Below are 18,010 nucleotides of genomic sequence, written 5' to 3'. Positions count from 1 at the left end.
GGGTCACATACGGGGGTCAGGTGTTGCTTGAATCCATGCCCCCAAACTATTTTGAAAAGGCCCTTTAGGGCAGCCTGTTAGTCCGTGGGTTTATTTGCAACTCCTGGAGGGGGAAGGGTCTTCTCAGCTGGTCCTGTGGCCCCCATTGGGCGGTGGGCATCAGGGGCAGGGGGGTTGCCCACCAGGCTCATTGGATCCCCAGGTTTTCCCGACGCTGGACTTTGCTGCATCACGCCAGCAGGGGGCAGCCTTTCCCCACAGATGGAGCAGCAAACAATGGTTGGGGGGGGGAGACTCCTGCCATTCCCCCCTTGGGAGGGAGGGGCCAGCAGATGGAGCCCTCCCAAGTTTGGCAGAAGGAGAAAAAGTTTATAAGGGGGCAAAGGAGGCCTTTGGGGATGGGGGGCCAAGGGGGGGGGGGGCTGAGTCCTGGGACTCAGAACAGTCTGCAGGGTATCCAACCCACTGAACTCTAGCAGTTGTCTCAGGCCCCCACTGGCTGCAGCCTCAGCCCCCCCCCTGTTTACTTTCCAATTACAGCCCCCCCCAGCTCCTTGGCTCTCCTGTCGTCCCTGGATTGCGTGTGGGGGGTGCAGCCCAGGCCTGTTCAGGCTGGCCAGAAAAATTCCTGCGTCCAGCACAAATCTCAGCCCTTGGCTGCTGCCCACTAAACCCCCCAGCCCAGCGGGAGGGAAGCAGGGGGGGCCCTGAGACTCAATGGGGATCTGTAGTCAGGGAGGGGAGGGGGCTCTTTCCCCAGGGAGCCCAGAGGAAGGAGGGGGAGGGGCTGCAGTTCCTGACCACCCTCTGGGCCTTTGGGGCCTCCAGCCACGGCCTTCCCAGCAATCCAGGAAGATGCCTCCACCCCTTGTGGCAGGGAGTTCCATAGTTTCTTTGAAGAGATGCTTCTAGGCTCTCCAGGCCTTGGGTTCTACACCTGCCAGAATCCGTCCGCTCTATTCGCTCCTAACACAGGGGGATTTTAAAGACCCCCCTCCCGCCCCCTTCAGTCTGGCAACTTTTCCTCCTTGGGGGGCTTCACCATCTCTTGCCAGTTTTCTGCCCACCTGCTGGCAAACTTTCAAGAAATTCACTCTGCGGAGCCTCTGGAGCCACCTGGAGAGACGATGATAACGCTGTTCACCTGGAATGTTGAGTCCCACCTGGGCTCAAAAAAGGGTTTTCCAGGTAAACAGGCAGTTGAGAGCTGGGTGTGGGCACAGAAGCAGCCTCCCCCTCCCCCCTTCCTTTGCCCACCTGCAGCCCTGGTGGGGTTTGGGGGAGGGGAGGGCCTTCCTCTCAGCCCCTGGAGGGAGATTGACAGCTGCCTCGCGGCTTCTCCGGAGGTCAAAGGGTCCAGAGGGCGGGGGAGGGGGCTGCTCTTGAGAATACCTGGAGCGTTTCAGCGAAAGTGGTTCCGCCCCACAGGACAGACGGGGGGGGGGGGGGGTCTGACGAGTGACGTCTCCGCGAGGCTGGCGGCCCGGGAGCTCCTTCGGGAGGGGAGGGGGGCGAGGGGGGTCGTTCCTCTGCGCGGGGCCGGAGGAGCAGCGCCACTCGCGGGGGACCTGAAGCCAGAGCAGCCCGGGCGGCGCCGGGGGATTTTCGGCGGGCGGACTGGGACAGCGGCGCTAAGGTGAGCAGGGCGCGCCCGGCCCGGGGGGGGGGGGCAAAAAATGGGGTCGGGGGGGGGTGGCTGCCCTCCCGTCCAGGCAAGGCGGCTCAGCCAAGGGCCGTTTGGGGGCTGCTTCTCCGGCCCTGACCTCTCCCGCCAGAACTCCGGGACTCCAGTGCCCATAATCCCCAGCCAGGACAGCTCCGGGAGTCCAAAGAGCCCGAGTGAGATGAGCCAGGCTCCAAGGCGCATCTTTGGGCCCTCGTGAGGCCACATCGGTGTCAGCCTCGGAGGCCGGTGGGGGACTTTGGGGAGGTGGGATTCGCTTTTCCGGGCGAGAACCCTTCGTTCCAGTCCGGGGCAGAGACTGCACTCAAGCGGGAGAGCTTCCCCCGGGCGCCCCCCCCTCAATAGTTCCGGAACTGAAGGGGCCACCATCCCCCCCCCCCCATGGAATCTGGTCCTGACGGCTTGGAAATGGTCTTTCTTCCCGACTAGCGAGTCTGCGCACTTCAGTCCGATTCGTGTCCAGTTTCAGCCGCGAGGCAGGCGATGCCCCAGCCCCACCCCCGCCCCACTCGGGGCTTTCCCCCCGCCCTTCGGGTCCCTTCCACTCCGCGTGGGGCAGAGGAATGCGCTCCTCTCCTGCTGTGGACCCCGCGTGTTCTCGGGAGTGGAACTCCTTCCTGCGCCTCCACAGGTTCAGCTCTGCCTCTTATTTTGGGGTGGGAGGGGGGTATAATTGAAAAGCTCCCCCCCTTGAAGGCGGCATGGCCGGTGACCCATGCAGGGGGGCCTGGGCGGCCTTCCCACCCTCCCCCTCCAGCAACGGATGATGGCCGGGCGTTGGGCTCTGCTGGATGACCTCCACCCACCCCTCTCGCTCCAGGGCCCCAACGGAGCCTGCTTGGGCACGTCGGTTAATCCTTTGAGCTATGAAAGCCCCCGCACACGTCAGCTGCAGGGCCGCGGGGGGGGGCATGCGCAGCCTCCTCGGCCCCCCAAGACTGAGCGGGCCCCTGTTGGAGCAGAGGCGCAACCGCAGCCGAGGAGACAAACTGCGCCTCCGGCCAAGCTTCGCCCTGCCCTGCCTTGGACTGCAGGACCAGGCGCCTCCCTCTGCCGGGAGCCCCCTCCCCACCCAGGGCCTCCGGGATAGGTGCCCCTCCCCTCTGAGCAAGGCCTCCGCCCTCCCGACCGGGCTGGCAAGGAAGCTCCGTGCGGTGAGGCTGCACATGGAGGCTTTGGATAGCTGCGGAGGGGCAGCGCCATTGCTTCCCAAAATAGGGCTGGGGGAGGGGAGGGCCTCTCTGACACACTTTCATTTGGGGGGGGCACAGCTGTAAAGGTCCAGGATGAGCCCAGGGGGGACTCCGATTCCTTCCCAGGGTCTCCCCTGGTGGTGGCTCCTTGGGGGGGGGCGGAATCCAAGGCAGGACGGGAGATTGGCATTTAAGGGGGGGCAATAAATTGATCCCATCGCCTGCCCCCACCAATAATTGCCACATCTTGTGGTGAAGAGTCCCACCACCACTGAATTTTTTCACCAGCCCAGAAGCTGCTTCCCAGAGGGGGGGGGCTGCCTGTCTGCCTGCTGGAGGGGGCCCCCTCCCCCCTTGTTTCTCCAGCTACTGATTTGTGGTCCTTTGATCTCGGAGGAGTTGAGCTGCCCCTCCCAGCCGGCACATTCCTGCTCTGAACAGCTTTGCCTGAGCTCTGCTGGACAGAGAGGAGCTGGTCAGCTTCCCTGGGTGGGTGGGGGGCAGAGAGGGGGCTCTGAGGTGCCTGGAGGTCTCCAGACTTCCACCAATGCTTTGTTAAAAACAACAACAGAGTTGGAAGGGACCTTGGAGGTCTTCTAGTCCAACCCCCTGCTTAGGCACTACTTCAGACAGATGGGTATCCAACATCTGCTTAAAACTTCCAGTGTTGGGGCATTCACAACTTCTGGAGGCAGGCAGTTCCACTGGTCAACCGTTCTGACTTCCTGCAAAGATGTTCTCACCCTTCGGGACCCCCAGGAAAGAGCCTGACTGGAGATTCCAGGCTCATCCTCAGAGGTTTCGTGCACCAGGGGCTCCTCCGCCCCCACCGGACCCAGCCAGCCGTCTGTGGCTTGGCTTCCTCCTCCTCCTCTCCCTCTCCCCCCTCCCCCACACACTTCCTTCCCGCTTGAGCTGGAACTCCCAGTTCCCAACTGACTCCCCAAAAGTCCCTGCGGCTCTTCCGAGCGCCAAGGCTGCCTCCCATCTTGGCTCTGGGAACTCGGAAGCAGAGCACAATGAGGGTCTCTTCTGCGCCCAGCCCCCCTACCCCCGGGGCAGACGGCACAGCCGGCCCCTTCCCTGCCTATAAGGAGGCTGCTCGGTGGTCCCAGCTTCTGCACACGGGGGGGGGCAGTGGGGAGAGAAGGCCTGGGGGCCGGCTGGCGGCTGGGGTCTCCCTCTGGGCCAAGGAAGGGCAAGGAGCGAGGTGCAGGGGGGGCAGCCACAAGGACCAGCCTGGGGAGCTTCAGGGTCACTGGCCGGCCCTTTGGCATGCCTCGTCCATCATGTTGGCTTTCCTGGAGGTTCCCTTTCCCTGGGAAAATCCTCAGGATTCGAATTGACAGCTCCAGGCAGGGATGGAGAAGAGAAGCCGCTTTAATGTTGTTTCTTCAAAACAAACCACGTTGGGGGGGGGGGGCTACTGGCCTCTCGGCACCTGAATCTTCCTGCCTGTGGCACCTGGGCCCCTCCAGGTGCAAACCCCCCCACCCCCCACAGGAGAAGCCCCCCCCTCCCGGCTGGGGAGGATGGGCGGAGGCTTCCGGGAGAGGTGAGGGAGGGCGTGTGGCCCCCTCTAGAAGTCCGCAGTGGATCTTCCCTCCGCCCCCCACAGTCGCCTGTCTGGGTTTTGGGTGGGGTCCGGCTGGAGTTTCCAGGAGCAGTGAAAGCACTCCTTGTTCCTGGCTGGGCCGGGCCTGAAGTGAGCCGCGGGCCGGTGGCCAGTCTCTCAAAGGCCTCTCTGAGTCGCAAGCAGGCTGTGCCCCATGGGAGGGAGGGGCCGTGTGGGTCAGGCACAGCAGCCCCCCAGCCAGGACAGCCCCCTCTGGGAAGACGCTGTGGGTCTCCAGCCCAGACAAGCAGCAGCCGTCGTCCCGCTCTGCAGAGACAGCAGAGAGCAGAGGTGGGTGGTCTTGGGGCCCTAAATTGGGGGGCTGGGGGGGCAGTGGGCCGAGTCTTCAGCTTCTGTGGAATAGGAAATCTGGGCCCCCTTCTGCTCTGGGGCAGGTCAGGGTCCGAAAGGGCTTAAAGGCTTAAAAACCTTCCCTGCTTTGCTCCCGTTTGGTCAGTGATTTTAAAAAGAGAATTTGAAAGAAGCAGAGCCATCGGGGGGGGGGGGGGGGGGGTTTGTGGTCCTTTTCTGACAGACGTGTCCAACACTTCAGGCTGCCCATCGCTGCCCACTGGGGCAGTTTCCGCGTGTGTCTGTGCATGTGTGTGTGTGACGGGTGGGGGTTTCTCTGGGTTTCCAGCATGGACAAAAGAGGCCAATGTCCAGTCACAGCGCTCAGAGTGACTGGCAGCAGGGGCAGCCGAGTGTTGCAAGGCCACTGCTGCCCCCTGCCTGGCCTCTGACCGCCCCTGACCTCCACCAGACCGTGATGGCCGACCCAGAGGACAGCCCCCAGCCCGGCCCTGGTGAAGCCCCCGAGGCCCCAGCCGAGGACTCCCCCCCGCAGGGCGAGGCCTTCCCGCTCTCCTCCCTGGCCAACCTCTTTGAGGGCGAGGAGGGCGCTGGGCCCGGCGAGGCCCCCCGCAGCCCCCCCTCGGGGGATGGCAAGCCGAACCTGCGGATGAAGTTCCACGGGGCTTTCCGGAAGGGGGTCCCCAACCCCATGGAGCTGCTGGAGTCCACCATCTACGAGTCCTCGGTGGCCCCTGGGCCCAAGAAGGCCCCCATGGACTCCCTCTTCGACTATGGCACCTACCGCCACCTCCCCAGTGACAACAAGCGCCGGCGCAAGAGGGTCCTGGAGTGAGTAGGGGGCCCATGGGCCTCTTGGGGGGAGGGGGGCAAATCTCCCTTTGGTTCGGTTGAGGGGCCACGGTGCTGAACTGCCCTCTCCCCCTGGCCCCTCCTCCAGGAAGAAGCCCCCCAGCACCAAGGGGCCCGCCCCCAGCCCCCCGCCCATCCTCAAGGTCTTCAACCGGCCCATCCTCTTCGACATCGTTTCCCGGGGGTCCCTGGAGGGGCTGGATGGCCTCCTGCCTTTCCTGCTCAGCCACAAGAAGCGACTGACCGACGAGGAGTTCCGAGGTTGGTGAAGCAGGGGTGGCCTTGGGGGGAGACACGGGGGGGGGGGCAGAAAGGAGAGGGGGCCATCTTGGCCGAGAAATTTGCACCCAAGACAACATTGGTAAATGCCACCAAGCACCATTGCAGCCCATTCAGGTTTGGGGGCAGAAGGAAAACCACGATGGGCTGGACCCAGGCCACAGTGGGGCAAAGGCGGCCTGGGGGCCAGACAGGTGAGGAGGCACTGCTGCCGATATTAGTTTAGGACGGCCTCCCCTTCCTGGCCTGGCCTACATCACAGAGTTGATGTGAGGACAAACTGGGGTAGGGGAGTAGTCTTGGGTTCCCAGGAAGAAAGGGGGGTCATCGGCATAACCGAGGTGCCCATTCCACCTGTCTCCAGAGCTCTCCACCGGCAAGACGTGTCTTCCCAAGGCCCTGCTGAACCTCAACGGCGGCCGGAACGACACCATCCCTCTCCTGCTGGACATTGCCGAGAAAACGGGCAACATGCGGGAATTCATCAATGCGCCTTTCCGCGATGTCTACTACCGAGGTGAAGGTCCCCTTCCGAGGGTCCCTGGCTGGGCTGCTTCTTTCCCCAGCGACGGAGGCTCAGTTGGTCCCCACTGTCTCTTGCGTTCTTCTGTCTTTACCTGCCCCACCTTCACCATAATTTCAAGCCACACTCTCTGTGGGGCAGGGACTGTCCAAGACCAGCGTCTGGGGAACAGCTGTGGGGTGAGGAGTTGAACCGGGCACCTTCATGAGTCGGGACCAGAGGACACAATTAGATGCCCGTTTGAGCCTCGGTCTCCGGAGCTGAATGAGTTTCCGGCATGGAAATATAGGGTCTTGGTGGTGCGCTGAGCCACGTCCCAGCAGCTGCTGGTTTCAGGCCCGTGGCAGGAAGTGCTCAGAGGGCCACAGCTTTGTGGGCCACGAGAGGGTCAGGGAGCGCTTGAAGGGGCAGCGAGGTTCTCCATAACCGGTTGTGCTTCTCCAGGCCAGACCGCCCTGCACATTGCAATCGAGCGACGGTGCAAGCACTACGTGGAGCTGTTGGTGGAGAAGGGGGCCGACGTCCATGCCCAGGCGCGGGGCCGTTTCTTCCAGCCCAAAGATGAGGGCGGCTACTTCTACTTTGGTGAGTAAAGCTCCCAGACTCCGGGAGCGCTTGCCGATGTCTCCCAGATGTCCTTCTCCTTGGGATTGGCCACTGAGGTCCCAGGGCATTGGTGGGACTCTTGCTGCAGAGAGCCTACCGTCCACCTGTGGGCCATGAGGGCGACGAAGAGAAGACTGCAGGGGGAGAGGAGGAAGGAAGGTCAAAGGGCGGGGAAACTTCTGAATGGAGGAAAAATGGAGGGGTCAAGTCACAGAAGGGCTCCAACAAGGGGCAGAAGCAGCGTTGGTTTGCTCCTGGTTTGGCCTGGTTCTACGAACTGGTAGCAGCAGCTACAGGAGGCTCCGCCCACCTGCCTGGGATGATTCTGAACATGCACAGAAATGTTGCCCGTGTGTGAACCAGTAGAGACAGGATTTAGAGCCCACTGGTGGACCGAAGGGAGAATTAAACTGGACCCCATAAAGTGGAGGAGCCTTGGAGATTCTGCGTGTTCACTGCTCATCTCCAAGCTGGTTCGGGCTGCCGTGGATGAGCTGAGCCATGCGCCTTTGCAGACTCGGCACCTGCCCGTTTCTCCGCTTCTGTGCAGGGGAGCTGCCTCTCTCTCTGGCCGCCTGCACCAACCAGCCCCACATCGTCCAGTACCTGACCGAGAATGCTCACAAGCAGGCCGACCTCCGGCGGCAGGACTCACGGGGCAACACGGTGCTCCACGCCTTGGTGGCCATTGCGGACAACACCCGCGAGAACACCAAGTTCGTCACCAAGATGTACGACCTGCTGCTCATCAAGTGCGCCAAGTTGTTCCCAGACACCAACCTGGAGTCTCTGCTGAACAACGACGGCCTCTCGCCCCTCATGATGGCAGCCAAGACGGGAAAGATCGGGGTGAGACAGGGCCGGTGGCAGAGAGGCTCCAGGGGTCCCGTTTGGGGGTGGGAATCTGTCTCCGATCCCTCCATTGCTTTGGCCAAACCAGCCCCCCCCCCGCAGCTCATCCGAGCGATTTGCCCTCCCCCTCTCCCTGCCTGCAGATGTTCCAGCACATCATCCGCCGGGAGGTGAAGGACGAGGAGGCGCGACACCTCTCCCGCAAGTTCAGAGACTGGGCCTACGGGCCTGTCTACTCCTCCCTCTACGACCTCTCCTCCTTGGACACCTGCGGAGAGGAGGCGTCGGTGCTGGAGATCCTGGTCTACAACAGCAAGATTGAGGTGAGGCCGCGAGGAGACCCAGAGGGGGCCACCTGGGTGGGGAGGCTCCGCCCACCAGCTCCTCACGGGGCGCTTGCCACCTCCCGCTCCAGAACCGCTATGAGATGCTGGCTGTGGAGCCCATCAACGAGCTGCTGCGGGACAAGTGGCGCAAGTTTGGGGCCGTCTCCTTCTACATCAGCGTGGTCTCCTACCTCTGCGCCATGGTCATCTTCACCCTGGTGGCCTACTACCGCCCCCTGGAGGGCACAGTGAGTACACACACACATCCCTTGTCCAATTGTGGACGCAGGCAGGAACTGCAGCTCTGAGGTGCCCCAAGAGAGTCCCAGCTGAGGGACCCCTGACCCTCCCGTCCTCTGGCGGCTCTGCTTTCCTCCTCAGCCCCTTCCCTCCCTCCCTCAGCCCCCGTACCCATACAGGACCACCCCGGACTACCTCCGCCTGGCTGGAGAAGTCGTCACCCTCTTCACAGGAGTCCTCTTCTTCTTCACCAATGTAAGTGCAGACGATACGTGTGGGTCTCTTCTTGCCTGGGGAAGGGTCCCTGTCCTTCTCCAGCTCCCTTCACAGCCCTCCTTGCTTTCCCTGCATGCTGGGAGGTTGGGACCCCCCCTCTGCTCCCCCCCGTCTTCTGAGCCTCCTCGGCTTCTGTCTGGAGATTTTGGCTGAGGCTCCAACCTGGACCTCTGTCCCCTCCTCCTGCAGATCAAGGACCTGTTCACGCAGAAGTGCCCCGGGGTCAATTCCTTCTTCATCGACGGCTCCTTTCAGCTCCTCTAGTGAGTGGGAGAGGGAAGGGCAGCTCTTTTTGGAGGGGGAGGTTTTTATAATACTGACCACACATCCCCCCCTGGAAGCCATTAACCCTCAAATGGGGCCGGCTGGAGAAGGTGCCTCTGCTGCGGGGTCTTCCGAAGGGGACCAGAGTGGCCTCGCGGATGGGCTCCTCCCCCTGCGTATTAACCTGCTTGACCCCTCCCCTGACCCTCCGCCCCCTGTAGCTTCATCTACTCTGTCCTGGTGCTGGTGGCAGCCGCTCTCTACCTGGCCGGCATCGAGGCCTACCTGGCGGTCATGGTCTTCGCGCTGGTGCTGGGCTGGATGAACGCCCTCTACTTCACCCGCGGCCTCAAGCTGACCGGCACTTACAGCATCATGATCCAGAAGGTGAGGAGGGGGAGACAGGCGCCCTTCCTTCCCCGGACGGCCCTCGACCCGTGGCCAAGGGACCCCTGGAGTGGAAACAGTGTGGCACACAAAGCCACCTCCGCCCGGTCACCATCACCGGGTCAGAGTTCTGGCCTCATGTGGTGTTGAGTCAGGGGCCGCCTGTCGTCTCAAAAAGGGCCACATGGAAATCTAATTAATTAAAACTAATTAAGTTTTTTAAAAAAATAATCTTTATTAAATTTCTACATAAAAAATCAAAGAAAATATACAAAGAAAAAAAAGGGGAGGAGGAAAGAAAGTAAACAAATCAGCTTATAAACTTACAGGACATATAAAAAATGATCATTTTCAGGAGTGTTTGATATATGCACATAGATAGTTATTTGCTTATCATCAATTAATATTTTCTTTCACTGCATACATATATTTATCTGTTATATGAAAGACATGTTTTTAAGTTTTATTTATTATTATTATTATTATTATTATTATTATTATTATTAAATTAGATTTGTATGCCGCCCCTCTGCAGATGTCTTTTTTATTTTGCTTTTTTTTGTTTTCTAAAAAAATGAATAAAAAATAATATTTTTTTAAAAAAAGAAGAAATCTGATAAATGAATAAATAAACCCCAGCCCAGCTGAGGTCCCAGCGGTGGGACGTCCCGTCCAGGTGCCCTTCTCCTCCCTCTGCAGATCCTGTTCAAGGACCTTTTCCGCTTCCTCCTGGTTTACGTCCTATTCATGATCGGCTACGCCTCCGGTAAGCCCCCCCCCCTGCCCAGTCTGGCCCTGCCGGGGGAGGGGGGCCTCTGGTGCTGCTACACCTGTGCTAGGGGGCAAGGTGCTAAAGCCCCCCCTCTGCCCCCCTGTTCTGTCAGCCCTGGTCTCCCTGCTGAACCCCTGCCCCAGTGCCGAGTCCTGCCGCGGGGGGCGCCCCAACTGCACGGCCCCTGCCTACCCCTCCTGCCGGGACAGCAAGACCTTCAGCACCTTCCTGCTGGACCTCTTCAAGCTGACCATCGGCATGGGGGACCTGGAGATGATCGAGAACGCCAAGTACCCGGGGGTCTTCGTCATCCTGCTGGTCACCTACATCATCCTGACCTTCGTCCTGCTGCTCAACATGCTAATCGCCCTCATGGGGGAGACGGTGGGGCAGGTGTCCAAGGAGAGCAAGAAGATATGGAAGCTGCAGGTGGGCTCGGGGGGGCCCTGGGGGTGGGGGGGCAGAGGGGTGGGCAGCATGGCTGAGGGCCCCCTGCCTCTCCTCCGTCCCTAGTGGGCCACCACCATCCTGGACATCGAACGCTCCTTCCCCGTCTTTGTCCGGAGGGCCTTCCGCTCGGGAGAGATGGTCACTGTGGGGAAGTCTCTGGACGGGGCCCCTGACCGGAGGTGGTGCTTCAGGTACAGACGACCCCCCCACCCACCCCATTTGAGGAGGAGGAAGAGAGGTTCCCCCCCGTCCAGCTGTGCAGAATCAGCCCATATTTGTCCTTATTGCTTTTCCCTTCCCAGTGCGGATGGTCCTGGAAGCCCCCTCCACATTTAGAGACACCCCCCTCCAGCTGCTTTTGAAGTCTCTGAAGGGTCTCTCCTCCCTTTCCGGAAGGGTTGGGGGGCCCAGGAGGGGGCTGGATGCAACCACGTAGAATTCACTAAATGATAGAAGGGTGTAGAGACTCCAGCTGGAGTTCCCAAAATGGGCATTTATGGGGTGGGGTTGGGGTTCTGGGGTAAGTCCTGGGCAGGTCAATTATTTATTTATTATTATTATTATTATTATTATTATTATTATTATTATTATTATTAATTAGATATGTATGCCGCCCCTCTCTGTAGACTTGGGGCAGCTAACAACAATAATAAAACAGCATATGACAAATCTAATATTTAAAATAACTAATGCCGTATGAAGGGCCCCCTGGGAGCCAAGAGATTCAGCCTGGTGGAGAAAGGGCTTGCTTGCCCACTGGTCACCTGATCTTTGGTCCTTCTGATCACCCCCCTACCCCCCGTGGCATTTTGACCTGCTTTTCCACTGGCAGAGTGGACGAGGTGAACTGGTCCCACTGGAATCAGAACCTGGGCATCATCAGCGAGGACCCTGGCAAGAACGAGACCTACCAGTATTATGGCTTCTCCCACACCGTCGGGCGCCTGCGCAGAGGTGAGGGGGTGGCCGGGTGGCTTCCCGAGAGGCCGGGGCTGCTGCGGCCGTTAACAGTGACCACCCGCTTCTCCCTCTCTGTGTGTGTGTGTACAGATCGCTGGTCCACAGTGGTGCCTCGAGTGGTGGAGCTGAACAAGAATTCCCAGCCGGACGAGGTGGCGGTGCCCCTGGACAGCATGTGCTCAGCCCATGCGCACAGCAAGCCCAGCTACCCCCACAGCTGGAGGACGGAAGACGGGCAGATCTAAGGGCCAAGCAACCTCCGCACTCCGGGACAGCCTTGGTGGCCTCGTGGGACCCCCTCAAAGGGGGATGTGGGTGGAGCTGCCTACCAGGTCCCATAATTCGAAGGACCCGGGGTCAAGACCAGAGGCCTTGCGTGGACCTGGCTTGAAGGGGACAAGAGAGGCCCAGCCTCTTGCATTTTAAACGTTGCTTTTAAAAACACTCCTGCCTGGGTTTAGGGGGCCACATGCGGCCCCCCAAGGGCAACGCTCCGGATCCGAGACTTTTGTCCTCGCAGGAGGCCCTGAAGGCCGAGCCCGAAAGGATCCCACCAGGGCCACGATCCCAAAGGCCTCAAGGGAGTGTCCAGTGGGTCCTCTGAAGTGCCCCGCGGTCAGTTTGGCAAGAATTTCCTGCAGCCTGGAAAGACGCAGGGAGGCTCACGAGGGTGGGGGTGGGGTCAGGCTGCCTGGGGACTGCGAGCCCCCTCTGCTGGGATTATTTTGCACATGGCTTTATCAAATTATTTATTTAGTAATAAAATCCAAAGCATCTCTATTGTACTCTGTGCTTTTGAGGGGGCGGGGCTTGGAATCAGCCGGTCTGGACTGATTCCAGAAAAGCTTCCCTGCAAGTTGGGACCTGGGCCACCAGAGGGCAGCAAACCCCAATGGATGGCCTGCAAGTCTCCTCTGCCAAGGTCAGGCCCAGGCGGGCGTTCAACAGGTGGAGCATCCGCGGGTGCATTGAGTGGCTGGAGACCCTCCCGGAACGAAGGGTGGGGAGCCTCCAGAAGTGGGGGGGGGGAAGAGCAGGGGAAATAAATTCAGAAGGGGCCCTCGGCCGCTCCCCCCCCCGCCCCACTGATACCATGCAAAGGGAAGCTGTGATGGCTTTGCCCAGTGGAGAAAGGGGGGCTTCAGGGCGTCCCAGGTGGGGCGGCAGAGGGGGAGGGAGGGGGCCCAGGCTGGTGGTAGGGAGACCCTCCTTGCTTCCCCCCCACCCACTTCCTAGCAGGGGCTCCAGGGGGGGGCGAGAGCAACAGGCAAAGACCATCCAGAACACAAGGATCCAGTGAAAGCCTCGGTTTAATGTCTTCTGGGGGGGGTGGGGGGGGGGAAGAGAAGAAAGACAGACAGACATTCGGAGACAATTCGGGTTCTGGGTTTCCGCCCCCCCAAGCTTCTTTCTTTTCTCTCGTTTTCAAAACAATACAGTGCAGAGCGCACGTCCGACAGTAGAATATAACGGTTGCTTTGTGGTATAAAAACACATTCTCAGTTTATTTGTAAATGCACTTAGTGCTGGGAAAGGTGGTGAAGGACACAGTACCTCTGCCTTTGGAGACCCCCCCCTCTGCCCCCTCTGCCCCCCTCCTCTCTGCCTCCATCACAGGGGAAGTCCGAAATGCCGGCCAAGGAAACCGCCCCACTGCCATCCACGAAACCCCCTAATTCCAGCAGGACAACTGCAGAGCCGGAGGCGGCTGCCTCGCTTCCTCTTTCGGAGGTCGAAATTAAAGGATGAGAAAAATGCTTAAGAGCCTGGGAACCCCCCCCCCATACACCCCCCTCCCCTTAAGAGAGGCTGCAGCTTCTGGAGGGCGCTGGGTGCCCCCCCACTCCTGGGGAAGAGCCCCCCACTCCTTTTCTAGAGCTCACTCTGGGTTGGAAAGGTCAGTTCACATTCACACACACACTGCAATGGCCAGATCCCAGCTGGGGATTGTGGGAGGAGGCAAGGGAGTGACCCTTGACCCTTAGAGCAGGGCTCTCCAGCCTTGGCCACTCGAAGACTTGGGGACTTCAACTGGCTGGGGAATTCTGGGAGTTGAAGTCCAGGTATCTTCAAGTGGCCAAGGATGGGAGACACTGCCTTACACGACCCTTCTGGCCTCTTCCACCTCTATCATTCATGGCTGGCTGGGAATTCTGGGAGTTGAAGTCCACATGTCTTAAATTTGGAGAGGATTTCATGCCCCCCCCTTGTGCAGCCAGATGCTACAGATCTGGGTTCCAAGCGAGGCTTAAGAGAAAAGGCCCACTGCTCCCCCTGGGCCTCTCCTGCAAATGTCCACCCCCCCTCCGGCCTTCCTGCTTCTCACACGCAGACAAGTAATGAAATGAAATACTGCTGTTTTAAAAAATGAAATAATAATAATAATAATAATAATAATAATAATAATAATAATGTTTTAATTCAGAAATCTCCTGGGGGTATGCGGATGGGATGGAGGGGGGGGGGGATCCATCTTATAGCAGCCAAAAACTGTACAGCAGGTTCAAACTAAAAAAAGTCACTTCAAGTTTTCAAGTGGGTGTTTCCCCCCCTTTAGGCGGCCTCCAGACCCTTCGCCCCCCCCCCCCCCATTATTAGCTTTCAATTGAAACAGTGCAAGTTACAGACTTCATCTAGAAAGGAGGCGGAATTGCTAAACCCCCTGGATTAACGGGGGGGAGGGGGGAGTCTGCACCCTTCCTTGCCCTCCTCCCCCGCTCGTTCACAATGCCTTTCCAATGCCCCCCCCCGTCATCACCCAGGGCAGATAGAGGATAGGGGGGGGTCTTCCCAGGCAGCCACACCCCCGTTCTCAGGGGCCCCACCCTGGAATAGCAGCAAAATCTCCCTGTGGTCCGACTCCTCCCTTTGCGCCCCCCGCTTGGGCAGCCTGGCTGGGGGTGAGGGGGGGCGCCTCTGCCCTCATCTGTAGACAGGCAGGCGGATGTGGGCGTGCTGGTGGTCCAGGAGTCTGGGCACGGCGACCGTCTCGTAGCCCTTGCCCAGCATCTGCTCCTTGATGCAGGGCGGGTGGAGGCCGTTGATCAGGTACTGCAGGGACTGGAGGCTGCTGCTCAGGGCGGAGGAGGCGGCGTTGCAGGCGGCCTGGCTGGGCAGCCCCTCCGAGGGGTCCAGGTCCCGGGGGCCGCCGGGCAGCTCCTGGCCGTGGTAGCAGTCGCTGCTGTTGGGCGTGGCCAGGACGCTGTTCCAGGCGGGGGCGAAGTAGGGCCCCACGGAGAAGTTCCCCTGCAGGCCCCCCACCACGCAGTGCAAGGGGGAGGAGCTCACTTTCTCCGTGGCGCTGGCACCGCCCGCAGGGTAGGCGCGCAAGAGCCCCGCGCACACCTCGGGCGACTTGCTGACGGCCCCCCCACTGCCAGCGCTGTACATCCGCAGGGGCGGCGGCGGCGGCTTCTGTTGCCACAGCAGGTAATCCAGGCTGTCCGGGTACAGGCCCGGCTTGGGTCCCGCCAGGCCACTGCCAGGGTTGGAGCCGGCAACCAGCTCGGGGCCCTTCCGGCAGTCGGGCAACACGGCCCCCGCGTAGGCCACTGCTGCCCCCACCGTGGCCATGGTGGCGAACCCGCCCGCGGTGCCGTGCTTGGCCGGACTGGGATTGGCCGCCCCCACCGCCTGGCCCACCGCCTGCGCCTGGCACTGCTGATTGATCTGGAAGATGATGTTCTGGACGGAGGGCAGGTTGGCCTGGGGCAACCCCAGGCTGCGGCCGGCGTGCGGGACCACCGAGGCAGCCACCGTGACGTTGGGGGGGGCGATGGGCGCCTCCACCTGCTTCTGGCTGCCAGGGTAGCCGAGCTGGGCTGCGCAGGAGGGGCCGGGGGCTAAAGTGCTGGTCACCGAGTAGGGGGCCACGGCCACGTGGGCCGGGGACATCTTCGTCCGCTTGCCCTCGGCGCTCTTGACGGCCCCTTTGCCGGCGGAGGCCTTGACGACGGCCAGGAGGCCCTGGTAGCTGCTGGCGTGCAGAGAGTAGGGGCTGTAGCGCTGGCCCATCGTGTCGTACCCGTTCACCGTCCGGTTAAGGTGCTTGTGCTGGGGGACCCTGATGTTGGTGGGGAAGATCTTGATGGTGAGAGGGTTGTTGGCCACCTTCTGTGCGTAGGCGTCGAGCTCAGCCGGGCTGGGGTATCGCGGGGAACGGACAGGAGCCATGGCGTCACCTGGGAAGGGAGACCAGGAAGAAGGGGGTGAGATGCTTTGCTTGTAATGCCTGTAGCCACCCCTAGAGGTCACTAGAGCGCTCTCTGCCCAAGGGGCAACTTGGAGGAAGAGATGGATGGATGGATGGACCGGGAGGAATTCTGGGCGCTGAAGCCCCCCTCTCTCACTGATGGCAAACCCATGGCATGCGGAGCCATTGCCCTCGCTCAGCTCCAACGTGCGTGTGTGTGCCGGCCAGCTGATTTCTGGCTCACACAGAGGCTCCGGGAGGGGGGGGGGGGTTGGCTTCCAGGGAGCCTCCAGGGGGACGGGGGGGGATGCGTTTTTCCCCTCCACCAGCCGCAGGGAAACCTTTGGAGCCTGGGGAGGGTGAAACACGAGCCCACTGGGCCCACCAGAAGTTGGGAAACAGGCTGTTTCTGGCTTCCAGGGGGCGGGGGGAGCTGTTTCCGCCCTCCCCAGGCAATGAATTATGGGTGTGGGTACTCGCGCATGTGGGATAGCTCACATTCTTTCGGCACCCAGGGAAAAAAGGTTGGCCCCCACTGCCCTCTCTGCTTGCCAAGGGAGAGGAACAGGGAGGGGAAATAAAGGCCCCTGTGTCCTCCCAGGGTCATCCAGGGACAGCGCTCTCTGCACGCCAAGCCCCCCCACCCCCATCCCAGGAGAGAACCAAACCAGCCCACGCAACTCCCCCCTCCCCTTCCCCACTTCCGGGAGAAAGGGGGGGAAGCTCAGCTATGAAGAGGAAGGACCCGAAAGAAGGAAGGACCCAAGTGCCGGAGTCGCTCCTGGGGGAGGGGGCTGCACGCCATAGGGGTAAATTCCCACCTCTCTCCCGGGCTCAGCCATTAAGGCAGGTTGGCCCCACTCTGGTCTTCTGCCCCTGCGGGTGGAGGCTCTGCTGAGCCTCTGGACACAACCCAACGAGCACCGGGTTCAGTTGGCTTCAATCCTTCCCAGAGGGAGCCACTTTGCCTGCCTTCTTCCAAATGGGCCCCACGTTCTCAAAGATCGCCCCCCCCCCCCCCGCGGTCCTTTTCGGACTTCCAAGGTTGTCCATCAGGCGGGCGGCAGCATTCCCGTGCGGGGAAGAGTGGAAATGTCTCCTTACTCGAAGGTGGCTGAGTGGGGAGGGGGAAGGGAGGGAGGGGGGAGCCGGGCGCTGAAAGATTGGATTTAAACCATATTATACAAGCAATTTCATGGCTGCTTTGTGGCACTAGGAGCGAGGGGAAAGAAATCCATTTACCAGCTATAAATCAGCACTTCTTATAATGAGCACAAAAATGTCACTTTTATGCAATTTTACAGATGAACAAAACTGGTGAAATTAACTGTGGTGACCGACTGTAGTCAGCAGAAGACGGCTGGGAGGAGGAGGACGGAGGGAGGGAGGGAGGGAGGGAGAGGGGGGGCGATGTGGACCCTGCTTCCCTCTCTCCCTCCTTCCTCGAGTCAGTTTCTGGTGTGAAAACTCATTTGTTGGTTCCATTATGCTTCCATTTGGAGTTTATCTTGAGTATCCAATGAGCCACCAACTGTGAAAATGATTAAATCTACAAAATCTATCTAATAGATTGAATAAATTAGGGGTTTGGAGAGGCTTCTGAAAAGAGGGGCAAGGAATAAGGGAGAATTACAGGCCTGGACAAGCCCCCCCCCCCCCACATCCTCCATCCTCCCCCCCCCCATCTGTCACCTCAAACTCAGGTGAGAAAGACGGCAGCCGGAGAAAAGGTGTAGTGGACCCAAAGTCCTATTTCTGACCCGGAATCGCCCATCTGCCACTTTCTAAAAACAACCCAGATCGGCTTCAGAGACAGTTTGCAATCATTGAAGGGGAAAAACACCCACTGGAAAGTAAATATCCGAAGAATTCGCACACGGATCCCAGGGAAATGAAACAGCGCAAGACCCCAGACTCTGCCCAGTGAATGCGTAGGGGGTTTGTAGCGTGTGTTTAAATGTTTTCATTTTTAAATGTTTAGCTTTTTAAAATATTTGAAACTAATTATTCATCTTAATTGGATTTATATACTGTTTTATTGAAATGTAATAAAGCATAAAACCTATCAGGAAAGACTTAATGAACTCAATCTGTAGAGTCTGGAGGACAGAAGGAAAAGGGGGGACATGATCGAAACATTTAAATATGTGAAAGGGTTAAATAAGGTCCAGGAGGGGAGTGTTTTTAATTGGAAAGTGAACACAAGAACAAGGGGACACAATCTGAA

General features: G+C 59.8%; 2 protein-coding genes across 5 annotated transcripts in view; one reads left to right on the top strand and one right to left on the bottom strand.

Moving 5' to 3' along the window:
- The first annotated feature begins 1,564 nt into the window (after positions 1–1,564).
- TRPV4 (transient receptor potential cation channel subfamily V member 4) lies at positions 1,565–12,371 on the top strand. 2 transcript variants are annotated; one of them, XM_070762558.1, is made up of 16 exons: positions 1,565–1,636; positions 5,256–5,635; positions 5,745–5,917; positions 6,300–6,452; positions 6,903–7,043; positions 7,615–7,913; positions 8,060–8,239; positions 8,332–8,490; positions 8,645–8,737; positions 8,948–9,021; positions 9,244–9,409; positions 10,109–10,175; positions 10,294–10,610; positions 10,695–10,822; positions 11,464–11,585; positions 11,682–12,371. In XM_070762558.1, the coding sequence occupies exons 2-16, from the start codon at positions 5,262–5,264 to the stop codon at positions 11,834–11,836; spliced, it is 2,601 nt and encodes an 866-aa protein (XP_070618659.1). In that variant the 5' UTR covers positions 1,565–1,636; positions 5,256–5,261; the 3' UTR covers positions 11,837–12,371. The 2 variants fall into 2 exon arrangements, with proteins under 2 accessions (XP_070618659.1, XP_070618658.1); XM_070762557.1 differs by lacking the exon at positions 1,565–1,636 and having other exon boundaries at positions 5,120–5,635.
- A 1,614-nt stretch (positions 12,372–13,985) lies between these two features.
- Positions 13,986–18,010, bottom strand: part of LOC139173485 (mevalonate kinase-like) — a 65,563-nt gene continuing 61,538 nt past the window's right edge. For 2 of the 3 annotated variants that reach the window (XM_070763363.1, XM_070763364.1), the window contains one exon: positions 13,986–15,772. In XM_070763363.1, the coding sequence (XP_070619464.1) occupies positions 14,514–15,772 (1,259 nt within the window). In that variant the 3' untranslated portion in view covers positions 13,986–14,513. The remainder of the gene's footprint in view (positions 15,773–18,010) is intronic. The other variant, XM_070763366.1, reaches the window with a different exon arrangement.

Source organism: Erythrolamprus reginae, chromosome 10 (genome assembly GCF_031021105.1).
Source record: "Erythrolamprus reginae isolate rEryReg1 chromosome 10, rEryReg1.hap1, whole genome shotgun sequence".
Taxonomy (NCBI): domain Eukaryota; kingdom Metazoa; phylum Chordata; class Lepidosauria; order Squamata; family Dipsadidae; genus Erythrolamprus; species Erythrolamprus reginae.
This window is presented reverse-complemented; position numbering and strand designations above follow the sequence as displayed.

Coding starts and splice junctions, on each gene's coding strand:
- TRPV4 (XM_070762557.1), top strand. CDS start 5,151: ATGTCCAGTCACAGCGCTCAGAGTGACTGGCAGCAGGGGCAGCCGAGT. Junction 8,240..8,331: donor TCTACAACAGCAAGATTGAG/GTGAGGCCGCGA, acceptor CTCCCGCTCCAG/AACCGCTATGAGATGCTGGC. Junction 10,823..11,463: donor GACCGGAGGTGGTGCTTCAG/GTACAGACGACC, acceptor TTCCACTGGCAG/AGTGGACGAGGTGAACTGGT.